At 43.3% G+C, this 26,916-nt stretch overlaps 1 protein-coding gene across 1 annotated transcript in view; it reads right to left on the bottom strand.

Annotated features, from left to right (window-relative positions):
• Positions 1–26,916, bottom strand: part of Svep1 (sushi, von Willebrand factor type A, EGF and pentraxin domain containing 1) — a 177,183-nt gene that overhangs the window by 39,067 nt on the left and 111,200 nt on the right. The window contains 13 exon segments of the mRNA XM_034502072.2: positions 5,515–5,682; positions 6,823–7,014; positions 8,315–8,399; positions 8,616–8,792; positions 11,219–11,338; positions 11,760–11,933; positions 12,907–13,077; positions 14,159–14,282; positions 15,400–15,524; positions 18,142–18,317; positions 20,246–20,447; positions 22,772–22,929; positions 26,403–26,604. Of these exon segments, the coding sequence (XP_034357963.1) occupies positions 5,515–5,682; positions 6,823–7,014; positions 8,315–8,399; positions 8,616–8,792; positions 11,219–11,338; positions 11,760–11,933; positions 12,907–13,077; positions 14,159–14,282; positions 15,400–15,524; positions 18,142–18,317; positions 20,246–20,447; positions 22,772–22,929; positions 26,403–26,604 (2,074 nt within the window).

Here is a 26,916-nt window from a genome sequence, read left to right as displayed (position 1 = left end):
TAAGGGTGTGGTCCCTTGTAGGTGGTCCACGCTCTAGGGAACAGTTCCATATTCATGCATGCACGGGCAGCAAAAATTGGACTCAGTGGGTAGGAAAAATCAAATCAAAGCAGAGGCCATGAAGTTGGGAGGAGGGCTTAGGGAGTAGGGATAGATCCTAGAGGACTTGTGGGAGAAATGGATATGATCAAATTACATCATATGCATGTGTGAAATTCTCAAAGAACTAATAAAATATCACACTATATCATATCAAAATAACAATAGTGAGACAACACTAAGACTGTTTCCAAGTTCATGTTGTATGGAGGTCTGGGTGGCTTCTACAATATGGAGAGCAGAGGGGAGGCAGACTTGAGACTCAAAAGGAGATGTCTGAGAACAGCTGAGGATGAAGAAGGAGACAGCAAGGCAGGTCACATTACCTAGAAGTCATGGCTTGGATACAATGATGTTATTATACAATGTAACAAGATGCCAGGGCTGTGCTACACAAGCCTCCAGGAGGAAAATAGAAATGGAAAAGACAGAAAGAGGACAAGAAAAGATTCCTGGTTCTGGCTATCACACAATCTGCAAATCCCCACTGTAATACTTGATAGTATATAACAGAAATGAATTTAAGTGCATAGCTGGACCAACCAGAAAGGAAATGTTCATGTTTTCAACAGGAGGCAGAAACTGAAACCAGCAGAGCAAGCTTGCCAATGAATGCTGTGGTTGCCTTTGAATTAGACAAAGGAAGGAACCAGAGAGGAAAAGAAGCACAGCCTCAGACTGAATTAGTAACCGGGCGTCTGGCAGGAATCCACATCCTGGAAGGAGGTTTGCTAACATGGTAAGCTTGCAAAATTTGGTCCATCTCTGTGTTTACACAGATGCTGGGTAGAAAGATAAGGCACTGGCTAACTACAGATACAATTTCAATGTTAGAATCCATACTACTCGCTTTGTATGCAAAAGCCTTTCAAACTGTTAAATTAATGCAAAGCTGAGGGCCCTGGGGTAGCTGGTAGAAGGAGTCCAGAGAGCCAGATTATGAGGGGGGTTGTTGTGGACTCAGTAAGTCTTTTTTTTTTTTTTTTTTTTTTTTTTTTTTTTTTTTTTTTTTCCTGTAAGGAGAGACTCTGAAATGGGAAGGCATACACAGGTGTCTTAGATTACTATCACTATGATGAAACACCATGACCAGAAGCTAGTTGTGGAAGAAAGGGTTTATTGGGCTTGCACTTCTCATATCACTGTTCATCATTCCAGGGAAGTCAGGACAGGAACTCAGCAGGGCAGGGACCTGCAGACAGGAGCTGATGCAGAGGTTATGGAGGAGCGCTGCTCACTGGCTTGTTCCTCAGGACTTGTTCAGTCTGATTTCCTACAGAAGAACCCAGGCCTACCAGCCCAGGGGTGGCACCACCCACGTTGAGCTGGGCCCTCCCCCATCAGTCACTAATGAAGAAAACACCTCACAGGCTGGCCCATAGCCTGATCTTGTAGAGTCATTTTCCCAGTTGAGGCTCCCTCCTCTCTGCTGACTGTAACTTGTGTCAAATTGACATAAAACTAGCCAGGACAACAGGCACGGTTCCCATCATGAAAGGTTCAGCACATACAAGGCGCCGCAAGAGTAGAGCTCTTATAAATGAGGTACTAGAAGGAAACTGTCAGCAGACTGGTTCTAACAAGCAGCTATTGTTGAAGCTTGGAGTGGATAGGGAAGACTGATCAGAAGGCACCGGGTTAAAGGTACACAGGAGTAGAAGTTGAGGCTGCAGGCAACAGCTGTGCACATTTCAATAAGCTACAAGAAATGATTTTGGAAGAAATGACAAATATCTGAGTAGGTAGGTACATTTAACCTGGTGGGAGAATGGCACTGTGTACACATGTACGAACGTATTAGGTGATACCTCATTATGAATATAGTTTTTAGACTTTCATGTGTCAACTTTTAAAGTATCATTTTAAAAATTAAAATACAGTTACATCATTTACTCCCTTCTCTTTCCTCCTTCTGGTCTTTTCCATGTCTCCCTGCCTCGTTTCATCTCAGATTGGTGGCCTTCTGTAACACACACACACACACACACACACACACACACACACGTATATGTATATATATATATATATATATATATATAATCTGCTGAGCCCATTAAGTGTTGATTGTAAGTAAGATTTCAGGGTGGATCTCTTGGTGTTGGATAACCAATGAGGGGGCTCATCCCTTGGTAAGACTAATTCTCCCTCATTTAGAACTCCTTAATTGCCCCTAGTTCTTTTTCTGGGAGTGAGCCCTGTGAGAATTTCCACTTCTGCTTTAACATGAGTAATGGTATTGCTTTTGTTCTGACAGCCACATTGTTGAGGTATTTTGGGTGCAGCTTCCTGCCATCTCTAGGAGACTCACTATCACAGTCAGCTTCCTAGTCTGTTGTCTCTTACAGTCTTCCCACCCTCTCTTCATTTGTGTGTTTTAAACAAATAGATTTGGAATTCCAGACAGCTGTTTATGATTGGACGCTCAAGGTCTTCTTGACTGAAAGTGTTGTCGCCACCTGCTGGCAATCACATGTAAGGTACACCTTGACAGGGCTGGCAAGGTCACTTTTAATTTTCGTAACTTATTACTATCTTGCAAAACTAAAAGAATATTCCATGACCCAAGCTACAGCTTACAATATCTAGACCAGCAATATCCTATTTTATATATATGCCAGGAAACATGCAGGAGTACTTGGTGTAGCTCTGATTTTATAAGCAAATAAAGTGAAAACGAGAAATGAGTAATTTAGAGATTTGTGATTTGTGGTGAAATGACTTCATTTGTTCAACCATTGTAGACAATTCCCTTCTATATCATGAGTGGCCAGTAGGTGCTCATCACTTCATATGATAATTACAATGATAAAAGTTATTGCTGTTGTTTATGATTCCAGAAAGTTCTTACGTCAGTGTTTGAGGCTCCTGGTCTCCTGAAGAACATGTCACCACCTCTGTGGAGCCTGTGTGTGTGTAAGTGTGTATGTGTGTGTATGTGTGTGTGTGTGTGTATGTGTGCGTGTATGTGTATGTATGTGTGTGTGTATGTGTGTGTATGTGTGTGTTTACGTGTGTGTATGTGTGTGTATATGTGTGTATGCATGTGTGTGTATGTGTGTGTACATGTATGTATGTGTGTGTATGCGTGTGTGTGTATGTGTGCGTGTATGTGTATGTGTATGTGTGTGTTTACGTGTGTGTATGTGTATGTATGTGTGTGTATGCATGTGTGTGTATGTGTGTATGTGTGTGTACATGTATGTATGTGTGTGTATGTGTGTGTGTGTATGTATAGGGCAGAGGTAGACATCAGGCATCTTTCTCTATTGTTCTGCAGTTTGTGTTTTGAGACAAGTTCTCTACTAAACCTGGAACTTGCTCTTTTGGTTAGACTGGCCACCCAGGGAGCCACCAGCAACTGCCTGTCTCTGCCTTCACCAGCACTGGGGTTAAGATAAGTGCCACACTGCTGGGCTTTTTACCTGGGTGCTGGAGATCTGAACTTAGTCCTCATGAGGAACCTTACTTGCAGAGTCATCTCCCCAGCCCAGAGATGACTCGTTCTTATGCAGACATATTTTACAACAGTGAAAAAGTAGTTCAGCTGACTAGCATGTATCTGAGAGATTATTCACACATATACATACACATAATTAAAAATAAAATAAATATTTAAAAAGAGAGAAGTGATTTAAATGATACTTCTTAAATGAGTTAATATGTTCAAATATACATTAACATGTAAATTAAAAGTATATTTGCCTATGAAAATGTGTATGTAATAATGACAAAATAGGCATTTGTTAACATAAGGAGAGTAGACAGGCATTGAGGCTGGCTTCCAGGAGAATCTGTCATACTGATTAATCATAGCGAAGACTTAACACGTACTTCTACCTCCATAATGGAAACACAGGTGATCTTAAACAGAGCATTGTGTTATTTTTACTTCTGTATAGTTCAAAGGCTCTGCTAAAAACGTGGCCAGAAGGTAAGGGAACAGGACAGAAACTCATGCCAGTGAGGCTGCTCCCACAGCCCCCAGAGGAGAGGATGGTTTCCTCACAGGGTTTACTGTTCTATCATCAAGAATTTGACTCCAGAAAAAGAAAACTGTCTTTTAGTAGTTGATTTTTGTCTTTCATAAAAAATTACAAATGGGTAGTGATTGGTGACTTGTGGGTGAAAAGACATTCATTTGTTCAGCCGTCACAGACAGTTCCCTGCTGTACTATGGGCAGTCAGCAGGGGCTCATCACTTCATATGATAGTCATATTACAATGCTAAAGTTATCGCTGCTGTTGTTTTAACTTAGGATTTCAGAAAGTTCTTATGTGAGTGTTTGAGGCTCAAGGTCTCCTCAAGAACATGTCACTACGTGCTGGTGACAGAGTCTGGACTGGTGACATGAAATAAGTTCTCTCTGACAGCTCAGCTCCTGCAAGCCTTCCCTCCAGCACCAGTTAACAGCTTCACTGTTGGTTTTATTGATGCCCCCTCCCCTCGACTAAGCCATTCATTATAGTCTTTGATCTCTCACAAATATCAGCCTCGGGTGAACTAGCTTGACCAAGAAAGTGGTTCTCAACCAGTGGGTCACGCCTCCTATGGGGGGCGGGAAGTGTCAAACAACCCTTTCACAGGGGTCATCTAAGACAACTAGAAAACACAGATATTTATGTTATGATTCATAGCAGTAGCAAACATTACAGTTATGAAGTAGCAATGTAAATAATTTTATGGTTGGGGGTCACCATAATCTCAGGAACCGTATTAAAGGGTCACAGCATTAGGACAGTTGAGAACCACTACCACAGGAGGACATTTGAGACACAGAGAGGATGCGCTGCTTCTCTGGGGGCACACAGCTGAGGCAGAAATCCAGGGAGCACTCGAGTGTGCAAATGCCAGGGTTGATGAAAATATTAACAAGAAAGTGTAGACAGAGAAGAAACACAGTGTCCACAATGGAGGGTGAGTTGGATCACAGTCAATACCTTGGCGGCCTGAAATCTTAAACAGGCCATTGCAGGCATGTATTCCTCCCTTCCCTTTGCCTCACAGGGCTCTCCTGACCATCAAGAGGGTCACAAGTTAAAGCCCTTTGCAATGCATTTCCTGCTTTGCCAAATATCAGTTTTCAAAGTAGGATTATAAAAATGAGAAACCCAAGCCCCATTTTTTTTTTATTCCCTTGCTGACTTACCATCCTTATATTGTGACTTTTGTGAGTGATAGACAGATGTACATCTGGTTAAAGTATAAAGATACTTTGTATTGCATTGCTCTTTGTCTATTATCTGAATCTTAACTTAATAATTAGTACATTCCAGGGAGATACTGTTTCCACTGGGAAGTGTGCCTCCTCTCTGCTCTCAGAAAATAAGAGCAGGAAGCTCTCTAGCTTGGCTGTCGGGGAGTTTCATTTTCTGTCCTTGATGCTCCATGCTCCCCTCCTTACAGACTTTACTTACCCCTCTTTGCATGTGTAAGAGACCGTGTTCCCAAAAGTGAAGTTGCTCCCAGTGATGACAGCATCTTTGACGATTGGAGGCTCTCCGCAGGAGACAAGTTGACAGCTAGGTGGCGCTCTGTCCCAGCTGCCGGAAGCTGTGCATTCAAGGAGGGACGGGCCCTGTAAGCTACAGATATGAGAGAGGGCTTAGGTCATTCATTCCTCTCACTAGGTGACTGTTTACTCCACGGAGAAATAGAATTTGGAAGAAAATACAGGCTGAATGTTGAGTTTTATTGCAAAACATAGCAGTTCTTCACGTTGTATTGCTCTGTATGAATGTAAAAGAAAATTTACACTGGCCAGACCATTTAACAACCACTTGGTGCAAAATTCAAGTCTAATGTTTATTGGTAAAGGGGGAACTCCAGAGCTTCTGACTGTCAGGTTACTGGGATGAGAAGGGTTAATGGCTTAATTATTATCCAACTGGAACACGTGGACAGGTGACGAGAGGCACCAAGGTCAAAGGCATTGTCCTTCCAGGACCTGGGACTTGGGCTGTGTTGCTCTTGACTCTGACCTCTGGTTGTCCTTTGACTTTACAAACCCTATACCATGGGATAGCTTACCCACCCATGTTTCTAGCATGATTCTGACAGTCTTGATTAGTTCTTTTTAAAGATTATCTTTGTTGTTGTTGCTGGGAAATGTGTGGAGGTCAGAGGACAACTTGAAGGAGTCAGTTCTTTCCCCTCAGGATGAGACCCAAACACCTTTATCCTCTGAGCCATTCCACTGGCCCTTGATTCTTTACTCCTATCCACATGATCTGTTTCACTTTAGAACCAGATGAATACCTTTCTGGGCACAGTCTGACACACATGCACACACACATTTGCAAAGGCACACGCATGTGTATGTGTGCGCGTGTACACACACAAGTAAACTTCTTACAGAATTAAGACCCTTCCATGCTTCCTTGGACTTATGTCATGTACTAACAAATATCATCTTGATAAACTGTGTATACAAAGAATATCCATGGCATGGCATCTCCTCAGGTATGATGCTGTGCTCCACAAACCAACGTGGCTTTCCTCTTTAAAGTCTGAACGCTCCAGCAATTGAACTGTGAGAACTCCTGGAGTCACAGATGGACACTCTCTCCCTGACATTCGCTGTAAGCCAGGCTCCAAGAAGCATACATATTTTAGGATATCCCCACTTTTACAGACTTGTTTGGAAAGTCAGTTAGTTCATTCACTCAAGCTTAGGAACAGCAGGAAGACTGTAGGAAGCAGGCAGGTGTCCCATCCCCCCTTACCTGTATCCATCCTCACAGGAATACGATGCAATAGAAAGGTAGGTGAGCCCACTTAGGATGTATTTCCCGTTATTTATGTTCTCCGGCTGGGAACACGTCACCAGCTCACACACAGGAAAAGAATGACTCCATGAACCACTAGCAAGGCATGCTGACTCCTCATCCCCAGCCAAAGCATATCCTTTATCACACCTGGAGATGACAGAGGAAAATGACTGAATATGGATGGCTTTATGCTGCACACTTTAAATTTGTGTGAGTTATGATGTTGTGTGTATGAGCATTGGTTCATATGTATGAGTGCAGCCATGCACATGCCATGTCATGCATGGAGAGGCTGAAGGATAACCTCAGGTGGTGGTCCTTGACCTTCCATCTTGTTTGAGGCAGTGTCTCTGTTGTTTGTTGCTGTCTTTAGTGAGCAGGACTAAGAGTTATGGGGAGGCCCCTGTCTTTGTCCTGTCTGCCCCCATCTCCCTGTAGGGCCATGAGGATTAGAGATGCATGCCACTGCATCCAGCTCCACCTGAATCTGAGGACCAGAGCCTGGTTCTCAGCATCTACATCAGCAGTTCATAATCTCCTGTAACTATACCTCCAGGAGATCTGATGCCCTCTTCTGGCCTCCATGGGCAACTGCACACATGGAGCATACAATCACTTGAGCTCTGGGGATTCAAACTCAGGTCCTCCATCTCCTTAGCCCTATTTTTCATTATATTATGGGTGCTAAAACCCTTAAAAACAGTAAGAAATTTACATATTTTGGGAATTTTTTTACATTGGAATAATGATTCAAAATTGCATTTTCTACAAGGCTGAATGTTGTACATCTTCCCACAGTAACCTTGCACAATATGCAAAGGTCAGATGTGAGAATTTGGCTTGTCTCCAATGTGTGCCATGGATTAATAGCTGAAAGCAGAAAATTCTGGGTTTGAGAGTGATGTGGACTAAGTCCCTAGGCTATAAGGCTTGGACTCACTGCTGGTTAATAATCAAGGTTATCCCTTAGTTAGGAGTACCTTCCACCATGATGCCTCAGGGGGATGCCAGTGGCAACAACAGGCTAATCATCAGGAGATTTAAGGATATTACTACAAAGAAGTTACCAGAATTGATTTCTTTACACTATGCTGAATCCAATTATTTTGATGATGATGATGATATACCCCCTGGGGAGGCTGGAGAAATAGCTGAGCTGTTAAGAGAGCACACTGCTCCTATAGAAGACCAGAGTTTGTGTCTCAGCATCTGTATTGGCAGCCCATAACCCCCTGTAACTATAGCTTCAGGAGATCTGATGCCCTCTTCTGGCCTCCATGGGCAACTGCACACATGGAGCATACACTCACCCAGACACTCAGACACAAAACATTAAAAAAAAAAGTTATAAAAAAAACCCTCTTGGATTGTTTCCCCTTTCCTTGGTGTTCTACTACTGCCGACATGCCATTAACTATGGCACTACATTTTTAAAGTTGACACTCACCTGTACACCACCTTACTGCCATATGTGAATGTTGACCCATCAACACCACCATTTTCAGGAATAGGTGGGGCACCACAGGAAACAGCTGGAGGAAGGGAACAAAAAGTGTGGTTTTCTGAAACTGTGTAAAGCTCTCTGAAAGCGTATGGCTTCCAGATTTTCTCCCTTTGTCATGTCTAAACGAGAGCTCAATTTCTGGCTTTCAGAACAAAGACTGATATGACCTGGAGCTTACCACGCCAAACATTTTATCTTTCTAGAACAACCTAATACAGTGATCATGGCCATTTTCTCAGTGTACCTTCACAGGACGGCCTGAGGTGATCCCACTCGCCAGTCTCCAAACACGTGATTTTGCTCACTCCCACCAGCTGGTGCCCTTCTTCACAGGAAAATGTGACTTCAGCACCCACGGTGTAAATCTCGCCCGAAGAGTGGCCATTTTCTGGATTTTCTGGAGCCTTACATTTTACAGGTTCTTAAAGGAAAGTTTTTGTGGAATAATAATAAGTGGTGCTCACACAACCGTACAAAGTCTCAAAGCCAAAGAAGTCTACAGCAGTTAAGGCAACTCTAAAGATGGGACAAAGGCTTTTGAAAGGAGAGGCACGAAAGCCAGGAACTTGCCGGACATTAGCCAGATGATACATTTATTAAGTACTAACGCAAAAATTAATATTTTAATTTTTAAATTAATATTTTAAAAAGAGTTAATTTTATTGTTTTCAAACAGTTTTATTGTTCTAACTTAATGTGTACATGTCTACATGTTGGTATGCACACCTGAGTGCTGGTGACCATGGAAACCAGGGTTGTCTGATCCCCTTGGAGTTGTATTTACAGATCGTTGTGAGCGGCCAGTGTGGCTGCTGGGAATCCAACTCAGGTCTACTGCAAGACCAGTATGTGCTCTTAACTCGGCCATTTATCTACCCAGCCCAAGATGTGTGTGTGTGTGTGTGTGTGTGTGTGTGTGTGTGTGTCTGTCTGTCTGTCTGTCTGTCTGTCTGTGCCTGTATGCAGATGCCCATGGGAGCCAGAAGAGGGACGTGGGTATCCAGGCATTTGTGAGCTGCCCACCGTGGGTGCTGGGATCTGAACTTAGGTCTTACGATAAAGAAGTGCATACTTTTACCTAACTGCTGAACTTTCTCATTAGCTTCTAAATAATAATATTTTGAAATCGAAACAAGTACTAAAAATACAGAAATTTTATGTGGCCCTGAAGATAGCTGTCCAATGGTGTAGTAGAGACGCTATGAGCACGTGTGTCAGAAGGCCTCCCTCCATAGCTCATCTCAACCTCAGACAGTTACACACAGCAACCAACTTGGTCTCAAGCTAACGTAACAATTACACAATCCTGATTCCTGCCAAGCCTGATGACCTGAGTCCCATTCCTGTGACCCACATGGTAGGAGAGAGAGACTCTTGCAAATTGTCCTCTGACCTCTCTCTCACAAGTAACACAGGAAGGGGGAAAAGGCTGCGTTGATTTAATCTCATTCAAGGTCACCTGGGCTATGAATATCCAGTATTTTGTTTAATTATTTACTTAATACTATTAGATACCCAACACAGAGCATGCTCAACAATTGCTCTATATTTAGCTATGTCCTCGGCCCTTTAAGGATTTTAAAGGAACAATAAATAAATGTAATTATAGGATTGGATTTTGAAAAAAAATCCATAATGAGCAGAAAAAATGCTATCCAAATGCTTATTATTTTCCACAACAGATATTATCTGATGTTAAACACAAGGAAAAGTTACTTATGGTAAACGTGTGAAGTGAACTATAAAACAGAAATGAAAGTTATATTCTCAGACTCGTGTGAAGTCTTTGTTTCCTATCAGGCGTAAGACGCCTCTTGATACTGTTTCCTGTTCCCGTGTTATCTCACGCTCTGGCCACAGTCTGCATTTTTGGGATTATTTTCCCTCTCTTTGAGTGGGGAGATTTTTTTTTTTTTTTTAACAATGCTCTTATGTTTTATACCATTTAAAACTCATCTTTTTTAAAGAGAGGAAATGCATCTAAATATGATGTTGTCCCGGGACACTTTTGCGTCTGGCCCTCACACAGTACAGAGATAGCACTTCCATCCTGTCCGCTGGAGGGTAATATGACAGAGATGAAGGCATCCGACATTCTCTGTAACCAAGAAGATCTTTGTGGATAACCTAGTTTAAGTTTCTGTTTCTGTTGTGTGAGTCTTCCCCACTCTGCTTTCGGGGCTGCTACTGTTTCCTGTTTCTTGATATTGTCATTGTTTCTCTTCTTCTTCTCTTTCCCTCCCACCCCTGAAACAGAATCCCCACATCACCTGCCGTTTCAAATGGCATCACTTTACTTTGGGGGCTCCACAACTTGGTGTTTTGGGCCCCCCCTAAAAAATTCTCTTTACTTTCTTTCTCACAGTCTTCTGGCAGTTACACTCATAACAGATTTGGGAGGACATTATGGAGTTGAAGGTCAGCCAGCATTGTCAAAGCGAGCACAGGGGAGGGCGACGTGGCAAGGCAAGATGTCAATTTCCTTCAGAGATACTATTGTGGGTGACTGAGGCAGAGGAAAGAGATTGATGGGAAAGCCTTGAAAAGCGTCTTCCTTGCTCTGCTTGAGGCTAAATGATATTTCTAAATCTACCGTTATTCTTGCAGCATCCTTAAACATCTGACGATACAGTTGACTCAGTTTTGTGCTCCAGAGAGTGGGAAGCCAGGGGAGGTTCAGTGCTGATTAAGAGTTTCTCTAATGGTTACTATGTGTCCTTCATAAGAATGTTACCTTCCTCTCCTCTCCATTTGCTCTCTGAACATCACACTCCTATCTTACTTTTAAAATAACGCATCCTTGAAATACATGCTTGGATCAAGCAACTGAGATAAGAACTGCAGTACCTGCACAGTTTTTCCCATCTCCCGTGTATGGTGGGTTACAGGAGCATATGTAGGATCCGTTGGTGTTCAGGCAGGAGGCGTGCTCATTACAGTCTGAGCCGACTGCACACTCATCAACATCTGAAACAGAGACAGCTCACACATAGTCCAGCTAATGCATTTTTCCTTGTGTGTCAAATGTTTATTTTGCTTTTAGGTCGCTACATATTACTTAACACATAGAACTATATGTAGATTTTATGAAGTTCAAGGGCAACCATTGTGATTACTCTGCAGATGAACAATAAAATCTACGACCGCCTTAACTGATAGGTAGAAAAACAGATGGCGCTACCACTTTAATATTGAACTTGATTAAAATTGAGGAGCATTTTTGGCTCCCCTGGGAAGACTTCAGCTTTGCCGTTACCCCTTGCCCAGCGCTTACTGAGGAGAGGTGGATTTAGCAAAGTGATGTCAAGAGAGCCTTAACATTTGTGGTAAATGTTTCCCAAAGAACATGAATGTGACTTCACACAGCAGTTGCCAACATTTCTCTCACCGAGACAGGATGGTGAAATGCCATTCCAGCTCCCGTTGTCTGTACAGAACATTCTGGAGTCACCCAACAGGTAGTAGCCATTGGTGCACTGATAGGTCACCGTGCTGCCAGCATGGAAGTCCTCAGCTGAATAGAAGCCATTCTCCAAGGTGGGAGGCAGCCCACAGCGAATGCCTGGGACAGGGCAAGGACACAGTTACAGGGCAAGAAGGACACAGTTGCAGTTGGAGCAGAGTGCTCAAAGAGTGTCTTGCTTGCATGGACCTAGTTCCATAGTAGTTACCTTAGGTAGCTGTCCTTTTCCTACTGTCCACAAACATTAGCAACCAGAGTGTTCTACACTGCTTGCCACACATGTACTCTCAGCATGTGGCACATTGTCTGGTCCATAGTAGGTATGTCATTCATTCATTCATTCATTCATTCAAAAACATCTATGGGACTATTACTACCCATTAAGCACTGTTCTAGGTGCTGGGCTTAGAGCAGTGAACTGACCAGATGGGACTCCTGCTTTGTGGTGCTTCCTGTCCACTGAGGTGGACAGACAAGAAGATGAATGGATGCTGGGTCAGGTGATAGCTGCTATTGTCTATTTATGACAATAGTCTTGCCTCTACAAATCTCCTCACTTCATGCCCCTGCCCCTGCTGCTTGCTTAGGGACTTTATGGCCTTCATCATTATTATTCATTATAAATAAGTGTTATTAGATGCACCTTTCCCCCTGTCTCTTCCTTCAGAATGTAAAGATGAGAACAGGGCCAGCATCTTTAGAACATGTATCAACATGCAGCTAAAACTTGTTGAGTTAATGAATGAGTGGGGACATCCAGTTCAAGACACCTCTCTCTCTTTCCTCATCCAGCAATGGTGCACCTCAGGGTGGCTCTCCACCTACAGGGTCGTTATTTCACTTGTCTCAAGTTCCTTGCCAACACCTCAGATGTATGTGTTAGGAGTCTTTGCATCCTCATCACCCACCTCCCGCATGGTGCCTGGCTCAGTGTCTTAGAGTCGGGCACAGACTGGACGTCTGCTGTGTTTATGGCAGTGTGTGACAAGCATCTGTCTAGCATCCCCCAAGTTCTCATATGGGGCAAATAGCTTTCCAGAGCCACCGAGAGGGTTGAACAAAGGCTGCTCACGTTCACAGTGAGGGAGTGGTTGCGTCCACTGCCCTTGGTTCAGACAATACTGCACAGGATTTCCCACCATCTGGAAGCCTGGATCACAGAACAGACTGACTTTGGAGCCTGGCTTTCGATCCCCTGATACAGGTCTCAGGTGAGGCACGGATCCCTCTAACGATGGGCAATCTGAGGACCAAGAGCACAGACACAGTGCTGGTCAGCCACGCAGCAGCACGGCCCTGGAGTCAAGGGGCTCAAACTCTTTTGTACCGGCTGGGAACCAGCTTTATTGCATTAAAACAAGTTACCACATACCCCAGTCACTGACAAACAAAATCATAAGGGGGAAAATGTCTTATTTGAGTCATCAAGCAATTTTTCTGTTTTCAAAAGAAATCTCTTTGGTATTTTGAAAAGAATTTTTTTTCAAGGCAGGGTTTCTTCCTGTAGCCCTCGCTGTCCTGGACTCATTGTAGACCAGGCTGGCCTTGAACTTAGAGATCTGCCTCCCAAGCGCTAGGACTAAAGGCTTGCGCCACCACTGCCTTGTGGGTATTTTAAAGGAACGAATGGCATTTGGGGGTAGTAGGGTACCATTCTTGTAACTTATCTAAAACCATGAATTCCACAGCACTTTAAAATTTCATCTACATGTGTTGACTTTAGGAAGTCATTTCTATTATCCAGACTGAATGTTCAGTATGTGGGTGGGGACAGTTATTGGTTTTTATCTGCTCTACAAAATTAACTTCACCTCAAAAAGGAGTAAAAACAGGGACTGAAGAGGCAGCCTGGTGGTTATCCTGTAGAGAACCCAGGGTCAGTTCCCAGGACCCATGCTGAAGATCACAACCACCCTTAAGTCCAGTTCCTGGGGATCCAGGAGTGCATCTGCCCTTCATGGGCACCAGGTACTGATGTGGTACATAGACATACATGCAGGCACAACATACATATAAAAATAAAATTTAAAAATCTAGAAAAACTAAGAAGAGCACAAACCCAGAACCTCCTACCCATCTTTTTAATTTAAATTATCTTTATCTAAATATCCTGCCCAACTATTTGGTACCTGTTGTACAGAAAGAATGTCACTATTGAAAACACCTTTGGATGGCCATGAGGCAGGTGTGAGCGTGAAGGCTATTTAAGGGGGAAGATTGACACGTGCCATGTGAGACCACAAGAGAATACTGAGTCATGTGCTTTTGACAGAACATTCCAGAAGAATCAAGATATGACAAAAGTGAAAGAGAGAAATCCTCACCAGAGCAGAATATGCTGCTGGAGTCAACCTTCACCTTCCCCGTGATTCCTGACAGAAAATCAGGCCATGCTAACACGTTTCCCCGACTGAGTTCCTCTGGGCAGGAGGTGGCCAGCGACTTCACCTGTGAGTTTAAAGCATGCTTTTAGAAAAACCTTCTGCTAAGATGGGGTATGCACATCACACTTAGCCTTCTGGGTCAGCCACAGATTTTTGTGGCGGAGGTGAAGAGAAGCATATTTTTATATGCTTCAGTCGCAAGGGAAACAGGGAAATTTCTTCCTTTTTTCAACCTCTGTCATATAGTCTCCCTAATATTTCTCTCACTTGAAAGAGTTGCAATTGCCTGAAAATTTGAAATTATTTGCATAGAGTTTCTTGTCTACATGTTAAAGTTTGTTATGGTATATTTTTTCCCCCAAGAAGGTATTACTTAAGCTGTGTGTGTGTGTGTGTGTGTGTGTGTGTGTGTGTGTGTGTGTGCACCACCTGAGTGGAGGTGCTCCAAGTGTCCAGAAGAGTACATCATATCCTCTGGAGCTGGAGTTACGGACAGTCGTGGGTCACCTAATATGGATTCTGGGAATGGAACGTGGGTCCTTCATAAGAGCAGCAAGTGTTCTAAACCACTGGGCCATCTCTCCAGTCACGTCTATCAGTGTGATTCTGAGAGTCAGTATTTATCAAGCTGTCCACATGGGGTGACAATCCCACAGATGTGCAGGTAGCCTTTTGTGACTTCTGCCAGAACTCTGTTGTGTAGGTGTCTTCCTCTCTTCTTTATAATTGAGAGAAATGAAGTTTAAAGAGGTGGCACAACATGATTAAAAACATCCCAGGAAGACTGTGGTTAAGTTGGGGTTAGATCTCAGTCTGTCGGACTTGAGCCTGGCTTGAAATACAAGTCTATCTGTTTATGTCTGTGGATGTTCTCACGCCCACTTTGAGTCTAGTCAGGAAAATTTGAAGTATGACTCTTTATGATTCTTTTTAACTTAGAAATTATATTTTAAATAAAATACTCATTCCCATTTATGTCAGAATATCACCGAGAACCTAAAGGGGTCATCAGTGGAAATCACCATGGATAATGCCCGACTAACAGACCACGCCATCCGATGCCGAGGATAAATCCTAATTAGGAGTTTACAAGCAGACACGTCATCATTAGGCTGTTCATGGTTTTACTTGGTTTGTACCTTTGCATCTCATTACTGTCATACACTGAAAATGGAATTGACCTGCTGTGGAGACAGGACATAGTCCCAGAGGTTGAGCTGGCTTATGGAGCCCACAAAAGACTCAGCCGGGTTGAATCCCTCTCCTTTTTTGTCTTGCTCTTGCCCAAGAACTAATGCACCACCACCTAGAAAGAAAGAGAGGGGGGATGAGAACAAAGAGGTGGAAAGCTGCCCCAATGGTTTCTTATCCCCCAAATGCTAACCTAATAAAAGTGCAGCTAATACGAAAGCGTCATTGAAAGCTGAATGAAGTAACTTTATTGCATCACTTAACGACAAGGTCAGAGTGAAATTAAGTTTATTCCGATAGTCAAGGACAGATGGAGGGTGAGCCCACCAGGCTCCAGTGCAAAGTCCCCATGGATCCCTGCCTCTGGTCTTCTGGATGCCATTCCACCGTGGATGCCCTTCTCCTCTCTCTTGGCCAGCCAACTCTGCTGCAGCCTTCAAGAAGTGCTGCCTACACTATCATGGTAGGAACTGTCCCGGCAGAGCAGCGAGCTCTTCCACATAGGGTAGGGTTGTGATTCTCAGAGAAGAAATGCACAGAAAATACATTAGAGTATAGGATGGTGAGTACAAAAATAGAAGTATACAGAACAGCACTTACGGGAGAAAAAGAGGGAGGGTGGGGGTGGGAATGGACAGAGGATGATGAAGACATGCTTGACTCAGAGTTTATGCAGATAGAAGACACAGTTTCTGGGCAGAGGTGTACGATGGGACTGAGGTGACTCTCTACACTGCCATTGGTCTCTCCAGTGGTCTGTGTGCTAGAGTTTATGCTGGGTCACACCCACTGCATCTGTGTGCTTTCTCTATAAGTAGGACAGGCAGTGAGAGAACAGAAGGAGCATAGTTGTGAGTGAGGACTCGGATGTAAGCAGACCAGTCCGATTCTGGGAGTCTCTCCCCTTCCTCTCATCCAAAAAGGGTAATTAGGCAGGAATAGCACTACAGGGAAGTTGTGGGTTCTAGGCTGGCTTTCTGTTCAAATATATTTCACAAGGAGGTATATATTGTTAGGATGAGTTATTTTTTTTAAAGTTTAATTTTGTTTACTTTAAGATAGTGTCTCACACATCCCAGGTTGGTTTCAAACTTACTATGTAACCATAGGTGGCCTTGAACTTCTGATCCTCCTGCCCCTGATTCCCAAGAGCTACTATTACAGGGATTTCCCACCATGCCCTGGCTCAGAACAAAATATTTTAAATGTATTGAGAGTGGTTTCACCAAAACCTTGCCGAATATTGTCCTGATCTTGTAAAAATAATCACACAATTAAAAGATCAGTACCGGGAACTGAACCTAGGGCCTCTCATATGATAGGCAAATGCTCCATCCTAAACTGTGTCCAACCACATGGTTTTCAAAAGCAGCTTCTATATCAGGCTCCAGATAATATCATCATAAACAACTTCTCCACTGTTTCTGGTTGACGACCTCTGGGTTAATCTCCCTAATTCATACCCATACACATTGTCTTCGGTGCCTGGATTCAGGAAACCCTGAGAACTTCCTATTCTCCTCTCCCCTCACAACACCACTTGTCGCTGTTTCTATAGCTAGCTGCCCACTGAGGCTGTCGTGTCTGCTTAGTACTTGGGCTGCCCTCCTGACTGAGTTGGTCCTTAACAATATGTGAGGATTCATGTCACAGTGTGTGGGCATGAGTCATCTCTCTGTCACATCAATATTGCTGAGGAAACAGTGGCGGTCTCCCGTTTGTCACTTGAAACACGCTTTTCCCTCTCAGCAGAGAGGAACCAAGGGCTCCAGATTCTCCTGATATTAATCATCTACCTTTGCTTGGGGACCCTTTGTCCTCTCTGGTTAGAAACCTTTTTGTTATTTAGTTTTTTCCCACACACACACTCTATCGTTCCATTCTGATCACACCTGGGATTGTTATCCTCATCTTAAGGCCACCAGTGACATTTAACTGACTTTAGGATGAAAAGCTCAATTGTTAATCTGCCATACAAGACTTTGTGTAACGGTAATCTCATCACGTTTTCACGAGGATTTAACTTCTGTTATAGAATTATATTGACCTACCTTGGTTCAGTATAACTTGCTTCTAGAAGATACTAGTTCATTTTTAATAATTTAAGATATTTTTGTTGAATTTTATTTTACTTTACTATTTTAATTTTAATTTTAATATTTTTAATTTTTAATATTTTAATAGTAATTTTAATTACTATTTTAATGTATTGGAAACATGAAGAAAGTGAAGAATAATGACATACACACAGTTCTTCCATTACTAAACCTCCCTGGATATTTAGAGTGATTTTAGAGGAAAGATTGAGTTCCATTTGACAAAGGACACAAAAGCCGGAAAATGGACCCAGTGGATCAGCTGATATTTTTTGTTCCAAAACAAAACTGAAAGCCTCCTCAAAGGTAACAAGCAAGTAAGCAAGCAAGCAAGCAAGCACAGGATTCCAGTAGCTAATGGCTTGCTTACAACACAGCTTGGCAAATGCTCCTAGCCCAGCTTGCTTCTTGGTCAAACCAAGGTCCACAAAGGCTTCTCTTTTACAGTCATGCAGCTCGGCCAGGGAAAAGAATTTGGTATCTTACAGTCTAGATAACTGAGTGATAGTAAGGGAAGGACATCATTGTGGGCCTTTGTCTGGAAGCAGTGACAACTAAGTTGACCAACGCCATGTCCGTGTAAGCACAGCCACCTCCAGAGTCTCATATACGTTGTACTCATTTTGCAAAACATACCAGGTATGGCTTTGCCAATAGAGAGGCCGGTACCACTGTCAGATAATTTCCCGTCTATGTAGACCCTCCAGGCTCCACCAGTACTTGTCCATGTGATTGTGATATGATGCCAAATGCCATCATTTACAGAGGGGCAGTTGGTGATCTTTTCCTTTCCATTCACATAAAGAACCCAGCTGTGGAGAGAAAGATTCCAGGGAATACAGTCAATGCTCACAATATATCATAATATATGATTTGTTCTCTGGGGCACATCATTCTTTAGTGTGTGTGTGTGTGTGTGTGTGTGTGTGTGTGAAGTACTCATGTAATCCATTAGTCATTTTTTCTGTCCATCTGATAATATTTTAGAAGCAGATCTATGTTACTAATTACACTAAATTCTAGGTCAATGTAAACACTAATGAGCAAGGAAACGTCTTGGGAAGAGCCAGGATCAGGAATTATCGAGAGTTGCTGCAATGTCTGAGTGCTACCCTTCCTCTAGAATATGTGTTTTCTAAGACCAGAAACACGCTTCAGATGTCCATAGGAGTTAAGTCTGCTCCAGGGCTTATACTATTGACTGGGTATTCGTGTTCCCTCAAAGTCTGTGTGTTCAAAGTCCTAGAAATTGGACCGTATAAGAAGAGAGGCCTTTGAGGGTGACTAGGTCAAGAGGACAGGGGCCTCCGAACAGGAAGGACTATCGTAATTAAAAAAGAAGTCAGCAGGGACATCTTGCTGCTCAGTCTTTGAGGACACAGAAGAAGACACCTGAATAGGATCTGTGTGGACCAGGAAGGCACACTTCCTAAAGGCTGATGCTGCCACTGCTTTGATCCTGGACTTTTTATAGTAGCCCGAACAGAGTGATACACTTGCCATTGGTCATATGGTAGCCAAAATACATACTTCAAAATAAAAAGAACCACAAGAACTTTCCAGAAACCCTACCACTCATGGAAGTGGTATAAAGACAGTGAACAGTTTAAAGTGCAAAGTGTCTAAAGCCAAACAGAGACAAAGAAATGACCATGAAGAATGAAGGAGGATAAAAGTCTTCTCAGACTTTAGCAACAATATTCATGAGGAGCATATTCTCGCAGCACCAGCTGTTTTCTTTCTAGATGTGTCCCCCTTTTCTCTAGCCAAGCAGGCAGCAGTTTGTCTCTTTATGTACAGTTTACCTCACGTGTTTGCAAATGCCTTAAATTTCCGCCCTTCTGAAAGTTTGAGTTGACTAAGAAGAATTGTGTTTGATGAGATTTTTACCAAAATAGTGAAACTGCCCAGCTTGAGAAGAAGAAAGATCCCAGTAGGTCTCTGGGACCTGCAACCTGCTCACTAGGCCAGTGCTATGGGTGAATCTGAGAAGAAAGAGCCCCATGGGACACCATACAGCCTAGCCAGGGTGGACTTGCAGTCTCGCCAAGGAATGCAAATGTAGAAAAGAGTTGAGGTCTTCAAAGGACCCCAGAGGTCAAGCTGGTGGACAGCTCAGCAATAACTCAGGTGGACAGATGACCGTTGTTTGGGTCTGTCCAAGTCTGTGGCTCTTCAACAGACTCTAGGTACAAATGGAATGACTTTATAAACAGTGCAGAGGGAAGGACCCTGGAGTTAGATTTAATTTTTTTTGAGGGAACTAAGAATGCCCCTGGTACCCTGAAACTGTGTGCTGGTCCTCGATCCACCTGTCACCCACAGACAAGTGTTGCTGATGACCCTTAATCTTTGGATGTTCTTTGTCTAGAGAGAGGGCATCAGTCTCTTGAGAGTTAGAACTGACCTCCCCACGATATGGCTCATAGGTGGCACATCATTTAATCTTTTTGAAAATTTGTTTTGCTGTCTGTAGAAGGGACAATATTCTTCAGGACATTGATAAAATCAAATAAAACAATACCCACGAAGCAACACTCAACTCACATGTGAACGGTTATCACCAACATCTGGCTTTCCCATAGAGCTCATCCAGATGTTCCAGTTGACTGTTGTCATCCATGCCTTCATGTCCCTCATTCCCAACCCTAATGTCAGAAGGTGAGCCCTGAGTAGGACTCAGCTCTAACTTGGTGTCAAGAGAAGCCCCCCTGCCGTATCCGTTCTAACTCCTGCTTACCCATTGTAATCAGTCAGGAGGAAGGTGTTGTCTTTGTCACCCTCAAGTGCGTAGGAGATGGGCGTCCCATAGTTGATGACATCAGAGGATTTCATCCAGAATGCACAGGTTATGGCATGGAGGGATGGAAGCACTCCATCTAGCAGGACGTATCCGTAGATGCCAGAAACTTCAAAATCCAGGTTAAAACCTGAAGGCTGTTCTGAAACAAATAAGGAGAGTGTGCAGAATGTGGTGTTTATACACACTTTTAGTTGTCCAGGCAGAGCAGGGGGCAAGAGGCACCAATTCCAAAGATGATAACTTCAGCAAACAAGAAAATTTGGGAAGTGACTTGAAAGTTAAACAGCGAATACTTATGGTATGTATGTGAGCTGTGAAAGGGAGCAGATAAAAAGGGTCGGAGAGGTGGAAAGGTTGAGAGCTGATACAGTGGGGCATGTGATGATGGGGAAGAGTGTGTGTGTGTGTGAGTGTGTGTGTGAGGGGGGAGGGGAGGGAGAGAAAAGGGGAAGGAAGAGGGGGGAGAGAGGGGGAGGAAGGTAGGAAAAAGGAGGAAGGGAGAGGGAGAGGGAGAGGGAGAGGGAGAGGGAGAGGGAGAGGGGGAGGGAGAGGGGGAGGGAGAGGAGAGGAGAGGGGGGGAGGGAGAGGAAAGGAGAGGAGAGGGGAGGGGGAGGGGGAAGGAGAGGGAGAGGGGGAGGGGGAGGGAGAGGGAGAGAAAGAGGGAGAGAGGAGAGGAGAGGGGGAGGGAGAGGGAGAGAAAGAGGGAGAGAGGAGAGGAGAGGAGAGGGGGAGGGGAAGGGGAAGGGGAAGGGGAGGGGGAAGGAGAGGGAGAGGGGGAGGGGAGGGAGAGGGAGAGAGAGAGGGAGAGAGAAGAGGAGAGGGGAGGGGAGGGGGAGGGGGAAGGAGAGGGAGAGGGGGAGGGAGACAGGTTGATATAGAGGAGGGAAGAGACTAATTCAGGGGCCAAATCCTTCCTCACTCAGGATCTTTTCCATAGCTGACAAACAATTCAGCTCTGTAAAGCCTACTTTATCACTAAAAGACATACGTCTCCTGAGAAAGCAGACTAGAATTGTTCTATTGACTCTCTGACCTACCTGTCCATCAACCGTCACCACTCAAGCCAAGTGACTTTTTTTTTTTTTTTTTTTTTTTTTTTTGGTTTTTCGAGACAGGGTTTCTCTGTGTAGCCCTGGCTGTCCTGGAACTCACTCTGTAGACCAGGCTGGCCTCGAACTCAGAAATCCACCTGCCTCTGCCTCTCAAGTGCTGGGATTAAAGGCGTGCGCCACCACCGCCTGGCCCAAGTGACTTTTTAAAGTGCTCTTTGTAGACAAATGGAAGAAATAGAGAGATGATCATTAACGGTTCCACAGTCGTAGAGGAGAGTACCGTGGTTTGTTCATTCGTTTGAGTTCAGCTTCATAATACGGCCATCATGGTTAACAACAGCTCAGTGAACACAGTTGCTAAGGGAGTATGTTTTAGTATTCTCACCAAAAACCATGTGAAGCAGTTGGGCTGAGAGATATGTTAATTAGATTGCTTTAAATATTCTACATTGTATTTATAGATCATAACATGTTCTTTATATTCCATAGATGTATATCATTATTACGTTTCAACTTTCACTTGTGAAAATACCATTAAAATGAACAAAATTAGCATTGGGGTGATGGCTTAGTGGGTAAAGTGTCAGCTTATGCAGGCACGAGGACGTGATTTCCCAATAATTAGCACTGGCATGAAAAGTCAGACATGGAGACGTGTCTGTAATCCTAGGAGGATACCTAGGGCTTGCTGGTCTTCCAGACTAGACAGCGAGCTCTTGGTTCAAAGAGAGTCTCTTCCTCAAAAACAAATAAGGCAGAGCAGTTGACACTGATCTCTGACCCCTACTCTTACATGTATGTGGATGCGTGTGCACTAACAAGACCACAAAGGAGGGAGAAAAGGAAGAGGAAGGAGGAGGAATGATAGTTGATCGTCTGGTGTGTGGCAGAGCCTGGGTGCACGCAGCAATCCCCCAAAGGTTAGACAGGGAAATGTGGAACCCCTTTGTCAAGTTGGTTTCTCCATTTCCCTTTTAGATCTCTAAGCTTTGGTTTCCTAATGCATGCTGTTGGGGACAATGACAGCATTACTTAGCTTATTGGTGGCTGTGAAAATGAAATAAGTACCAAGTGTTTAGCAGAGCCTCTGGAGTGTGGGAAGTACATGACATGGGTAAAAACCAGCACTGATCAATTACTATTCTAAGTATTGCTAATAGTCATTCTGAGTTAATACACACCTGTCTCACACCTGAGTTCATAAACACCTGTCTCACACCTGAGTTCATACACACCTGAGTTCATATACAGCTGTTCACACCTGGGTTCATGTACACCTGTCTCACACCTGAGTTGATGCATACCTGTCTTACACCTACACTCATGTACACCTATCTCACACCTTTATTTATACACACTGGTCCCACACCTGTGTTCATATATACCCTTTCACACCTGAGTTCATACATACCTGTCTCACACCTGGGGCCTGAAAATCCTGGCTGACATTTACAACTGTATGAGTTTAGTTCATCCATGCAGGTGGCCTGGTTCCTGCATGGGTTGGACTGACACTCATTGATGTTCAGTTCACAGTGTGGCCCTGTGAAGCCTGCTGGACATTGACACCTGGAAGAAAATGGAATGCAGCAACAGGAGCCATGAGAAGATTCATTAGAGAAGCCATGTCCCCAACTTACAACAACCTTGTCTCAGAAGACTTAGGGGAACAGCACCTAACTTATTTACTTTCCCATTCATCTGATTGTGATAGAACCCCTTTAAGACACTATAAATTACAAGCAGAACAAAACAAAGCAAAAAGTAATTCTGGTCTAAGAGTTCCTATGGCTAATTGGAGAGTTCATGAATGCTCAATTCTTTCCCCACAGAAATTCCCAGAAAAATGTGGATAGTCAGTTTCTATTCTAAAGCCTTTTTATTTATTAAGCCAAGGTTACAGCAATGACAGAATGTGGTGTCCTTCCTCTTTACTGATGAGTTAAAGTTTGCTACAGCTCTTAAGTCATTTGTAGCCATCCTGCTGTCACTGAATGGTGGGGAGGGATTCTCAAGCTCCGTCTTACTCATTACTCATTGTGGTCACAACTATTTACTCACCATGACAAAAAAAATGCCTCCAATAATGACAAATGCTGACCATCCTGCTGTGAAACAGGAAATCTGAGATGGGGGTTAGAATTACAATCCCACAGTGTCAAGGGCAGTTGAGAGCCTGTTCTCCAGAGTCCTGTGTATCTACTTCATATCGTTTACTCTAGAAAATCACTGCACAACAGCTACACATCCTGTGCCCGGTGTTTATGACAGCAGTGTTCTTGTGAGGTGGATGAGGACGCAGTCTCTGGTGCACTCGTGTAGTAGATGCTAAGCAGCCACTGTGCACACGAACAAGAGCAAATGCATCTACTGACAATACTTGAAAACGATGTTGAGTGACAGATGATTGAGGGAATGTACCTAAAACCATGGTGCATATTGTGATTTAGGTAGTAATATATAAAATATATGCTCTAAATGAGTTCTATATAAAATATATATGTAGACATACAATATAAACCCTAAATGAGTTCTATATAGAACTTCAGGATATTGATTACTACTAGGAAAGTGTGTGTGTGTGTGTGTGTGTGTGTGTGTGTGTGTGTGTGTGTGTGTGTGTGATGTGTTTGCAAACTGGAAGGAATCCAACTCCACCTTTAGAGTTTATTCTTTTAAAACAAAAAGTATGGATCAATTATGACATATATTAAGGTTTGCTAATCATAGAGATGAATGCATGTTTTTATTCTTCTTCTCAATTTTCTGCATGACTGGAGGTCATAATGTCAACACTAGAACATTCACCTGGAGCTTTTCTTTTGACATTGATCTGAACATGACTAGGGTGTGTGCACGCCCTAGGAGTTTAGAAGGAAATCTTAGAGTGCAGGGCCATCTTGACTGGATCTCTGCATTTTATGGTAAATCTGTTTTGGCTAGCAGCTCGCTCATCTTTATCTGACATTACGACACTGACATAGCTTGGTCTATGATGCTCACTTAATCAACAGTACAATAACCTGGGGACAGATTGTTTTCTCCTTTCCTCTGACTCTAACTAAATTACATATTCTTCTATTATTTTGAACCCTGGGATAAAGTCAGAACTGAAAATTTCTTATTGCTTATGGTGAGATGTTCTATGTTAGAAAATGTGAAGCTTCCGTAAGAAAATGAAGTTATATTGATAACACTTCACTTCCACACAGACAATATAGATTTCAATATAGATTGGCCTAACCCACTTTCATGTACATATTTATATGTATACAGCTTTGGCAGTTGGTAGGAAGGTGGGAATAGGCAGGGGCAAAGCTGGAAGGGGACTGTGCCATGTTGTAAGGGGTTAACTCTCATTATTTTTCTTTTAACTTTGTGAGCTAATAGATCCAGTGTTAGGACCATGGTAATTGATAAGGTTCACCAGCAAGAGCAGCCTACATTTTGTACTGCAGAAATGCAGTCTCCCATGTCTCCCTGCAGGCTAGGGGATGCACAGGTGGCTCCAGAAGATGACCAGAGGGCCTGTTTTGTAAATTGCATTCTACTGACACCCTAAGTGCTCCCTCAGCAAGGCTAAGTCTGTCTCCCAAGAACTTGTATTTCACTCACAAAGGTTCAGCTTTTATTATTGTACGTGTGCTCACATTAGGTTTCTTTTGATGAAAGATTTCTACAGTAGGTGCTATAGCATCACAGAATTCCAATGTAGATGGGCTCTCAGGCAGTATGGTCATATAGCTCATTTTTATTTTATTTAGTGCAAGAATTGTCAGCTAAAATGTAAAATGTTTGAAAATATTGGGTTTTTTGTCTAGTGCTAATATATGAACTTCTGTACCCTAGGACTGTACTTCTTTTTTTTCATTATTATTTTGAGCATGTGTGTGTTCCTGTGTGTATGTATTCATTCATGCATACATGTGTGTGTACATGTATGTTCCTGTGTGCTCATTCATGCATACATGTGTTCATGTGTGTGTTCCTATGTGTGAGCTTGTTCATACATGTGTGTGTGCATATGTGTATGTATGTCTGTGGTCCCATGCTTGTGTTTGTACATGTATGCATTTATGCATGCTTATGTATATTCATGTGTACATGTGCTTGTTTATGCATGTGTATGTGTGTGTCCCCATATGCATGTGTGCATGGTGTTCCTGTGTGTGTGTGTGTGCGCGCGCGTGCATATGTGTGTGGCCAGAGGTTGTTGTCATATGTATATCCTCTATCATTCTCTACCGTATTTTCCAAGACAGGATCTCTTACTGAACTCAGAGTTCACCTTGGCTAATGTGACTGACCAGTGAGCTCCAGCATCCACCTGTCTCTGCTGTCCCATCCTTGGGATTACAGATTGGTACTGCTGCCCTGAGGTTTGGTTTACACAGGTACTAGAGATCTTAACTAGAGTTTTCATCCTTTCTTAACGAGCACATGACAATCAGGCCATCTCTCCAGGCTCTCCTTTCATCTTTTGTAATTTCCCAGGAGCCAACGTATTACCTGGCATGTATTACACTCATAGACTGCAAACACCTTAGTTGCCTATTTTAAAACTACAGGTTCAGGATTGGAAGTATGTAGTTCAGTTGGTGTTTGCCTAACATGCAGGAAGCTATAGGCTATACCCCCAGAACTGCCAATCACCAGGCATGATGGTATGTGGATGTGATTCCAGCACTCTGGAGGTAGAGGCAGGAGGATCAGAGGTTTAAAGTCATCCTCAACTACATAGGTAAGTTCCAGGCCACACTGTCCTACATTTAGGAGACTCTATCAAAAAACAACACACACACACACACACACACACACACACACACACACACACACAAACATACAACAACAAAAACTCTACAGGCTCACATTTAGGCTTAGCCCTGCCTTACTGCAAGTGATGGTGAGACTCTATGGTGCCTTTTTAAGTCAGCACATGAGGATAGCTGACTTGGGGCTTTGCATTTAATACCCCATTCAGACTCCACAGTGACTGCTCAGTCAAGGAAACACAAAGTGAAACTCTAGACATGGTCTTTTACCTGTAACTGTTGGTGCCATCGTTACAAGTGGCTCCATTTTGGCATGGCTGGCTGAGACACTCATCCACATTTTTTTCACACCGAGTACCCAAAAATCCAGGTGGGCATTTGCACGAGAACCCCCCAACTTGGTCTTTACAAACTGCGTTGTTTAAGCAGGGGCTTGACTGGCATTCATTGATGTCTGTCTCACAGTGCACACCTGAGGATGGGAGAGGACGAGAAAGAACTGGGATGGCTACTTTCAGAGGAAAAGCAAGCCACATGTGACTTCTTGGCTGCACCTAAGGGAGAGCCATCGCCACCAAACCCGCTCAAGATGCAGCTTGTAATGACTCTGGCTTTGCTGAGTCGTTTCTGGATTCCGCAGTTTCAATCCTTAGCTCATTTTATCTCCTTCTGACACTATGCTTGGTAATGGACATCGAGGTAAAATAATGTTCAAAAGGATGATAAATTTAGTTCTGTTTTTTCCTTTGTCCTCATGTGTTTCCTTCCCTAGCGTTCTTTCCCT

The sequence above is a fragment of the Arvicanthis niloticus genome, chromosome 5 (assembly GCF_011762505.2).
Source record: "Arvicanthis niloticus isolate mArvNil1 chromosome 5, mArvNil1.pat.X, whole genome shotgun sequence".
Taxonomy (NCBI): Eukaryota; Metazoa; Chordata; class Mammalia; order Rodentia; family Muridae; genus Arvicanthis; species Arvicanthis niloticus.
Note: the sequence above shows the minus strand (reverse complement) of the source record. Positions and strands in the feature narration are given on the sequence as shown.